Consider the following 10,326-nt stretch of genomic DNA (forward strand, 5'->3'; position numbering starts at 1 on the left):
CCATGTAGCTTTGGATTTTTTTCTTCCTCATTAATAAGACCCTTCATTTAAAAACTGCATTTTGTGTTTACTTGTGTTATCTTTGACTAATGTTTAAATTTGTTTGATGATCTGAAACATTTAAGTGCGGAAAACATGCAAAAAAGTAAGAAATCAGGAAGGGGGCAAACACTTTTTCACACCACTGTATATGTTGGCAACCTTCCAAGCCATGCATAGCAAAGTGTAAGTGATAAGAGCACTTTTTTTTTTTTTTTTTTTTACAATCTATAGGGTGTATATCGGGGCTGTAAGTGGTGGTCACAGCGCTTACTACGTGTGCTAGTGATTTGAGGTGTTATCAGCACGCAGAACTATTTCTTCTTCACATGAATGAAAACTTGTGCACGCCGGCCGCTCAAGCATGTTGGTGCTCACACTTTCCTACAGCTGCAGAAAAGGTGACAAAGCTTTAGAGTGACATCTAGCTCCATACAGATGTCTTAAGTTTAATACAGGTAAGCAGATGATTGGATGCGGCAATGGATTGGGTGAACGTTGGTTGAAGTTGTCATGCTGAAGCAGTGCCCGGTAGGCCCATGCAGTGATTCATCCATGGCCAAATCAATGTATATTCAGACTTTTCCAGAACATTCTTTTAAAGGTCCAGTGTGTAGGATTAAGAGGGGGTTATTGGCAGAAATGGAATATAATCAGAATGTTTTCTTCAGTGTTTAATCACCTGAAAATATGAATCATTGTGTTTTCGTTACCTCAGAATGAGCCATTGTTGTCTACACAGGGAGCTGGCTAATGGATGTCAGCATTTTTCACTGCCATGTTTCTACAGTAGCCCAAAATGGACAAACTAAACACTGGCTCTAGATAGGGCCACAAATGTTTTCGTGTCTGCAACCGTAGTTGGCAGCGTCTCTACGATGAGAGTGCCGGGACTTCTTAATTCACTGTTATTACTGGTTTAAATCACTCAACGGTTTTGTCTAATTTCATAACTTTTCCAGGAATGTCATGACCGTGGGAATCCTGTGTAAGTTTGTCAAGGTCATGAACAACTCATACAACTGTTCATGTCTAGTATTCCTCACACTCAGTGTTGTGGCTCTTCTGTTGGCAGAAATTATTCAGAGCTTTATCTGTCTGAAAAAGCTCGACTTACAATACCAGTGCTGCCAAAACTGCAAATGGTGAAGAGTGACACACACACACACACGCGCACACATGCACACACACACACACACACACACACACACACACAAAGCCCTCAGGCTGGGTGTGGTACTTACTGCATAAGCCTGCCAACAGCAGCAGTACAAGATTATAGCTAACATAGTTCACAGGTTGCTCATGGCAGTATTTCTCCTTAAATCAGTTAATGACTGAGCGCTGACTTTAGTTTCATGTCACTTTAAAATCTGATAAGTCTCAAAACCGACACGGGATTTGTCTCTTTTTCTTTCAGTCAAACAGTACTGCTTTGTCCTGAGCTGCAGGTCTCACCTGCCTGGTTGAGTTTACACTATCAGTGTATTAAACAAACGTTCCTCCCTCTCGCTGAGATAAAAACTACAACCATTTACCCACGTTGGCCCACATTGTCATAACACACACACACACACACACACACCACAGTTACATTACACATATGACGTTTATTACCTTGGCAGTGTAGAGGCGAAGGGTGTGGTGGGAAAATGTCACCTGCAGAAACTTAGCCAAAACAATCCGGTTATGCAGAGAGCATGTGCTCATATTGTCTCCCTTTTCCCTCTTGGCTCCTCTTCATGTTCATTGCGTCCATCCCTATCCGACACACTCTGACTCTTGTCTCTTTCTTGGCTCACTTCTCAAACAGAGATGCTTGCTCATGCCCTGACCTGTCTCACCTCTGTCTTAAACAATTTACCTGAATGCGGATCACATAGTAAACAGTAATGCACCCTAATCTAGCCCACAGGCTGCTGAGAAAATCAACTTCCATAACTTCAGATATGAGGGAAATCTCACTGGGTGATTTGAAGTTAGAACCAAGATGGCTTTTCTGTGGCTTCACTTGTTAATTTCTTTTTTGTCTTTTGACAAAAGCTGAGTCACAGAGTGGGTGACAACAGACAGCAGGGGCATGATGGATTCAGTATCACAAAAAATGTCCGAATCAATAGATTGTATGTTTCTAATGGAAACAGAGGTCAGTAATTATGGATCCAAGGGGAGAAAAATAGGTGGTCACGCGCTGCTTGTAACATATAATTATAGTTTGATGATAAAACTATAATTATCTCAACGTCAGCAGAGACACGTGATGGTTTAACCTCAGTCAAAGTCACACTTCTTCGTGAAAATATTGCTATATTTAAAAAGGTCCCATGAGTATGCAGGTGTTGTCTGATATTGAATCCATTATGTACATCATAATAGAATAATGACCCTGAAGCATAAAGATGACAAATGAATATCATTGTGCAGTAAATACTGTTTGAATCTTGGAAAAAAAAATGTATTAAAATATTTTGCATTACAAGAAAGATTTTAAGGAAAATGTCAAGGCATAAATATCTTTGTATATTTGGCGAGAACACAGAACATCACAGAAGACATTTTGACATGTGGCAGTAAAACAGTAAAAGCACAGGTGTAATTAATTTAATTGATTTAAATGGATCTAAATAAAAATTACCATTGTAGACTTTTAGCAGCAAGTCACCAACAGTTCTAAACATTACAAGTAAAAGTAAAGTATGAGTATTGTCAGCAAAAAGTACTTTGGCACACGTTATGCAGAATATTGTCTTAAAAATGTATTTCAAATGTGAAGGAGTACCAGGTATAATATTCCCTCTGTAATGTAATGGATTAGAAGTGGGTCATAAAGTAACATAAAATGGATACACCCATTAAACACTAGTGGACAAGTGTTTACATCCTTTACAAATATAGAAGTAGCAGTAATGCAATATTGTCTTTTCTGGTTTTAAAGCTCCAGTGTGTAGGCTTTATTGTAATATACTATAATAAGTATGTTTTCTTTAGTGTATAATCACCTGAAAATAAAAATTATAGTGTTTTCGTTTCTTTATACGAGCCATTTAGAAGTCCGCCATGTTTCTACAGTAGCCCAGCATGGACAAACCGAACGCTGACTCTAGATGGGGCCATATGCGTTTTGCATCAGCCACTGTAGTTAGCAGCCCCTACACAAAGAACGGCATCAGAACAGCGCTGATTTAACATGAAACAGCTTTATTCTGTGTTTTTACCAGTTTAAATCACCTTTTCCGTTTGTTTTGGAGAGGAGGAGACCTCTGTGGATAATTCGGCTCCTAGTGAAAACATCCTGAACATCTGATTTTAAGTTATCAGAGAAAAAAGGTGAGCACACATTAACAGGTGCTAGTTTAGCAGCCCATCCGACATGCCAAACAGCATTAAAGAAACACTGATCTGTAACGGAGAGGAAGAGACCTCTGCAGATAGTTCGGCCTCTTGTAAAAACCTCCTGAACAATGAACACCAAAGGAATTTTACCCAGGAGAAGTTTCAGCTGGTTACACCTCCTTTACATATTTGTAATTATTAAGAGAAAAATACTGAAGTATCAAAACTGACATGATCTATTGTGATCTATCATGACTATTATTCATTTTATTAGTACAGATGCATTCATATGGAGGTAACATTTCACTTTTGCAGCACTGCAACATATTTTATAAGCTCATCATACTGTATGTTGTGTATGTAAAATCTTATTTGGTCCTTAAAATGGCTGCCAATAAATGCAGTGGAATAAAAAGTATAATATTTCACTTTGGAATATTGTAGAGTGTAAATATAAAGTAACATAAAATGCAATAAGTGCCTCACATTTGTGCTACATGTACTTGAGTAACCTAAATGTGCTTTGAGAGTGTGTTGTGTCTCTCGGCTTTTGCATTTCATATTGCACATTGTGTATTGTCATATGCCTGAACTGTCTGATTGTGTAGTCTACAGTGACAGGTAGGAGGGGCGCAGAGAGAAAACGCATTTCACTGTAGCACATCGTCACTAAATGCTCTCACTGAGGGCTGCAGGGAAAAGAGTGAAGTCTTAACTCTGAATATTCCCTTCCTCCAGATAATAAAGCCTCTTTTGCGCCTCACTTGTGCAGGTATGGCTCACTGCACTGTTAATGCGTGTATTCCTCGGCCCCTCCCTTCCCTCCACACCTGCCTGTGAATTCTCTCCGGTCCCACCTCAACGGGGCGCGGTCCCGAGGGTGGAGTTCACCGCCGCCTCTCTGGGAACATTCAGCCTTGCCTGCGTATTTGTCTCTGTCCGCTGCACCGCAAGAGTCGCACCGCACTTCTCCTCCGGGGTCCGCGCTTTATTTGGAAACTGGTTTTAAACGGAACCGTTTACGCGAAAGGGCACCGTGCTGGGAAGATGATGGCTCCGCTGCGTACAGCGATGGCAGTCGGTAACGCGGAGGACACGTCGCTCGCGGTGCCTTCAGACAACAAGCTGCGCTCGGGACCGCAGCGCGTGCTGGATCAAGTGCACACCATCAAGAGGAGCAAGTCCAAAAAGAATGGCACACTGTCGCCCTCACCAACAAGTATGGAAATTACCTAATACATAATCATACTGTTGAGAATAGTACCGCGCAATACCTGTTGTGACCTCTATATTTGCATAGTGATATTGTCTTTGGGGCCTTCTTGGAGATTACTCCTACACTTCTTACCTAATATTAGAGTTTATTGTGTTTTCTGGGAATAATGCGTCACAAAACTTCCCCTGGAGTTGCATCCTTCAGCCGCAGCTACTCGTCCAAACAGGCTGAACTTCACTGCGTAATGGCCAACTGCTGTAGGGAAACCAGAGCGCACCAATATGTAGTCTTTGCAGGCTCCAAGTTGGGCTAAACATTTCCCCCTGTTCCAGTCTAAACTAGTTAACTGTAAGAGAAAGACAACATTTGTTGAAATGTGATCCTTGGCTGCTGTGTGAGAGGAAAGAGATTTTTGATATTTGAGCTCTGAGAAACTGTCAGAGACACATCCTACTTCTTCTGAGCGTGCCACAGCGGTTTCTCTCTGGTACTGAGGAATGCAGCCCACACACACACACACACACATTTAGAAAATTACATTTTAGTCTTTCAAAACAACTCTGGTATTTGGCTTTTACTGCAAGAGGCATTAAAGTGATCCACCAAAAAATTGAGAAACAAAATATGTTCATGTTGTGAAATGTGTGTGCGCCTTTCTGTTGAGTTGAGATGAAGTGCAAGGGTGTTACACACAAACAGAGGGGTGTATTTGTCATCTATAAAGTGGGTCAAACTGTCTGTGTGCTGTTTTACTGTTTTACTGACACATCCAAAGCTTCAGTGATTGTGAAATTTCACCTCTGGCATGTTTAAATGACTGCAATTCCCAGCACAGGTAGAAAAATGTGGCCTGCATGAGAGGCTTTATCATCTGTGCTCCACATAATGAAGAGCTACTTAATCATCTTTCCTTCTAGAGTCATGCAACAGAAACTCAGTGTACTAAAAATGAAGCTAAACTAAACATAACAGCAGTCAAACACTGAATATTAAGAAAAACAGCCACACGGTCAGAGCTGCATACACGCCTGAGGCTGCGCTTTACTTTAACATTGCCAGAATTTTAACAGAACAAGTTCAGCAGTGTTCATCATGAGTCACTTACAGTTGAGAGAAGCCGTTTTACTTTCAGTGCTGGAGCGACAAAGATGATGATACTATTCAGACCCTCACCGCTGGGACCACTGGGGATTTACCTGTTAGCACCCAAGACCACTTCTGTTCTGTCATGTTTAAAGGAGGTGTACACAACATTTAGAGCAGTAATATAGCAGCAAACAACTGTTTGGGATGTAGTGGAGCAATGGCGTCCTGTCGACCACAGAATAAAGTCACGTTCACTCCGCGTGAGTTGTCATCCAAACATCTTTGTCTTCTCTGTTTGTTGTTGTGGTACACCGCCCCTGAGTCTGTGTATGTGTGTCAAAGAGGTTACCGCTGACAACACCGTCCCAACTCAATGCGTCACCGCGTGGTTACCCCCTGGTCAACACCGTTAGTTCTCTCAACACTGTTGCTATTGATAGCGCTGTGTTTGGAGTTAGCATCATTAGTTGCTAGCCACAAACTCAGCCACTTGTGCCACGTGCAGAAAATATGGATGAAATATGTAGTCTGAAGATTCATATATTGAAGACTGATTCAGTACTGATAGCTGTGTCATCGGTGTGTGAGTGTGTGTGAATGATTAACTGATGAGCATGTGGCGGCTTGTTTGGTAGCCTCGGCCTTCAGTGTATGAATGTGTGTGTGAATGGGTGAATGTGACATGTAGTGTAAAACTAGTGTTATAGATGTATTCTTTCCATTTCTATGCTCAGCACAAGGGACTAAAATGGACATGTAATTTGGCTATGCCTCCTTCAGTGTACAATACAGCATGGCAGCACAGGTTTCAGAGGCAGATATAAAGTTAAGACAATCTGCTCGGCTAGATAAACTATGATAGGTGAATTTTTCCTCTCCTGCACAGATGCTATGTATGTAAACGATGATGGATATGTCGCTGTTTTGACAATCATAATCCCATAATGGTAGTCACATTGCTCCATTTGGCACAATGTGGCAGCGAGCCTCACGTTCCCATGAATCATCCAACGAGGCAGACAGACAAAGGTGCTAAAACAAGTTGTGACGGCTGGATTTCCCTAAGCTTACACTTAAATTGTACGGCAAAGTCTGCAAATCATGACTGACATTATGTCATGTCTGACCTGCTGTCTGACTCGGTGACTGCCAGGTATTTATATTGAGTTTCGAACCTGTAATATGTGTGTCAGAGTCTTCTCAGCTGTTTTTGTCAACACAAAAGGTACACAGCAAAATCATGCTTTGACATCCATTATTTGATAATGAACTGAACAGCTAAAGAATAATTGTTGAAATAATTTACAAGTGAATATTTTGTTTACAGCAAAGCTCAAATTATTAACCATTTCAGCCAGTGATTCAGAAGCTTAATGTAATATTGTACAAAATATTGAATCAGTCGATCAGTAAATGGATCTAATTAAAGTGAATATTTGTTAATATCCAACGACACACTCATGTATTCAATCAGATTAAGTGAGCTCTTTGGGCAGACAAAATGTTGCCACAACAATCTAAAATCATAAATAATAACAGAGTTAGTAAACGAAAAATAGAGGATCAAATGGTTAATTAAAGGCATAGTTCAGTTTTTTGGAGTGGGGTTGTATAGGGTACGTTTCCCTAGACAGTATATTACATACAGTAAATGTCAGTTGGCACGCCCCCAGTTTGGAGAAACAGCCTGGAGTCTGACACAGAAGCTAAGCAATGCACTGCTGTGGATGGGGTCAGCCACAAAGCGCATTTTAGCTGCCTAAAAAATGTCCCACCTAAAAACATCAATATCAGTTTAAGTGTACACTATATTGAGAGTATTTTCAATGCTTCACCTTAATGTCAGACAGTGATTTCCAATGGGAAAAAACATGCCGTCCTATCGCTGTCTTCAAAGCCAGTCTCCATTGAGAAAACCAGTAATTTAACATTGCTGAACACAGGAGCTGCTGGTCTGACATTGCATATCCTTTTTCTTGTTTGTTTGTGTTATTGTGTGACTTCGGCATATAAAAGGTTTAGTTCGGATCCACCAAAGTCACACAATAACACAAACTAACTAGCTTTTTGAAGCAGTGGTAGACCAGCAGCTCCCGTGTTCAGCATGCTAAAATCGCTGTTTTTGTCAATGGAGTCTGGTCACATTGACCAGAGTATAGATGGATGGCTTTCCCGGTGGAACGGGCTGTCTGACGGAAAGGTTAAGCGATGAAAATACTCTCAATAAAGCATACACTTAAACTGATATTGATGTTTTTAGGTGGGACTGTTTTTAGGTGACTTTAATACGTTTTGTTGCTGACCCCATCCACAGCAGTGCATTGCTTAGCTTCTGTGTCGGACTCCAGCCTGTTTCTCCAAACTGACATGGATAAGTACCTCATACAGCCCAACTTCAAAAAAACGGAACTATCCCTTTAAACATCAATTAAATAATGTTTAAATATATTAAATGCATTTAAAATTGCTTCTTACATTGTTTTTTTTTATCATTTTCTTTAATATGATTTTTGTATTTGCGCAATATGTTATTCATTTGTAAAGTCTTCTAAACCCTCTTTTATTTCCCTAATAGAATATCATTCACTTAATCGCTTTTATTAAAAGGCTATCATTATGTAAGGCTATCTTTGTTTACCAAAAACATGTGGACATATATTTTGTACATAGTTATAAGTTATAAAATGCAAGTAAAACTGAGTGCAAGTAAAACACAGATTGGGAAACTGAAGCCCACATTAAGGAAAAAATCAACCAACCACCAAATAACATTTTCAACAACACCCTCATGCTGTTACCAGTGTGTTTGGTGCTCATTGGAGGTATTATCACACTCGCCCCAAGTAACATGTTGAGGTTAAAACTGTTTGACTGCCTATTTCACATTCTTCTTCTTCTTCTTCTTCTTCTTCTTCTCTGTGTCTCTCTGTTGTGTATTTCAGTTCTCATACGTCTCCTCTTTCAACAGGCCTGTCTCCTCCGGCTTTGACGACAAGTGAGTTTGGAACCTTCAAGTTTGCTCCATTCAAAGCAAATGGCACCTTCAGCCGCACCAGCTCTGCATTGTCATCGGGCTTCAACAAAGTGGTAAATGTTTCTGTGATGTAACAGCCCTGTTTGTAGATGTGCAGATAGTCAGAGCCTTTCCCCTCGCACAGATACAACTTTAAAGGAGCAAATCAGTGGTTTACTGTGGAAGCCCAAAGGGGACTTTATTGATGATAATGTGAACTTGAAAACAAAACTGTAATTCCACAACAGCATCATAATTTTCCACATATGTATGACAATGCAATAATCTAATCTTCATTTTCACATTTAAGAACAAAATGTCAAATTTTATTTTTAAATGTTAGAAAACAGCATTTTAATTTTGATCGACTTAAATAAGCGGCACAAATGAGACATTAGACTACATTGTTAATTATGCATTTCAATTTTCAAATTGATATAACATTTAAATGTTATCCACTGTACAGCAGGTTAAGTCTTTGAAATATTGACTGTCATTTTCATTTTTGAATTGTCAAAAAAATTGCATTTTCTTTTTCATTTTAACTTGCATAAATAAATGGAAAAGCAGGTTACATTGTTTAGATTGAATTTAAATTTTTAAATATGAATTATCATTTTCATATTGACCACTATACAGCAGGGTACAACTTTGAAAATTAAATGTCAAACAGCTTTTCCATTTAAATTTAATATGGTCATAGAGCGCCCATACAAGTATGTGAAAATTAAAATTAGGCGGTTGTATTTTCATTGTAATTTTTACTCGAATAGTGCATACATACGTGGAAAATTCTAATGCTGTTGTGGTTTCATGTTCAAGTTTACATTATTATTTTAATAAAGTCCCCACTGGGCTTCCATAGATTTACTACAATCACAAATATTTTATGGTGTGTTACTGCGGATCACTGCTAGGGTTTGGGGGTTTCAAATGTTTTCTTCCATCTCGCCATTTGTTTCAATTCACTCTTTTTCTATTGAATGAAAGATGCTTAAAGGGCCAGTGTGTAATATTTGGCATGGTTTATTGTCAATCTGAATCTGAATCTGAATATTCTACCCATTAATATGCTTATACAAGTGTATGATCGCTATAAAATAAAATTCGTTTGGTTTTTGTAGCCTTATAATTATGCTTTTATATATATATGTATAGCAAGGGCCTTGCTTTAGAGAGGTCGCCATCTTGCGCTGCCATGTATGACCGAGCGGACAATCCAGCCAGCCAGAGAACGCGTTTCGCGTGTATAAATGAACCAGTGAAGACAGCGGAAGGAAGGAAGAAGGAGGAAGAAACAGCAGAGAGTGTTAATAGTTCGTCGATAGAGAGTACTGAAAAGTTTTTTTAGTTATAAAGTTTGCGAGTGGACCACACTTACCACGCAACAGGAGAGAATGAACCCGAACCGTCATCTGCGAGGAAAAGAAGACGCAACTTCACTCCTTGTGATGCACTCTCTGCGGCGCTTTTCCTCCTGATGATATATCTCCCCAACAATGGCAGCAGTAGCACCGAATCCCATTCTGTGCATTCAGCCTCTCTTCTCGCCCGCTCAGCATCAAACGCATGGAGTTCCTCATCTGTATGCTCCAGCTCAAACAGGTATGGCTCTGGGTCTGTGTCCGCTACAAGAAAC

At 39.8% G+C, this 10,326-nt stretch overlaps 1 protein-coding gene across 1 annotated transcript in view; it reads left to right on the forward strand.

Moving 5' to 3' along the window:
* The first annotated feature begins 4,269 nt into the window (after positions 1–4,269).
* The window catches only part of LOC126403415 (plakophilin-1), a 29,628-nt gene continuing 23,571 nt past the window's right edge, over positions 4,270–10,326 (forward strand). Inside the window, exons 1-2 of the mRNA XM_050066065.1 lie at positions 4,270–4,591; positions 8,643–8,761. Of these exons, the coding sequence (XP_049922022.1) occupies positions 4,420–4,591; positions 8,643–8,761 (291 nt within the window). The 5' untranslated portion in view covers positions 4,270–4,419. The remainder of the gene's footprint in view (positions 4,592–8,642; positions 8,762–10,326) is intronic.

This window comes from Epinephelus moara, chromosome 16, assembly GCF_006386435.1.
Source record: "Epinephelus moara isolate mb chromosome 16, YSFRI_EMoa_1.0, whole genome shotgun sequence".
NCBI lineage: Eukaryota > Metazoa > Chordata > Actinopteri > Perciformes > Serranidae > Epinephelus > Epinephelus moara.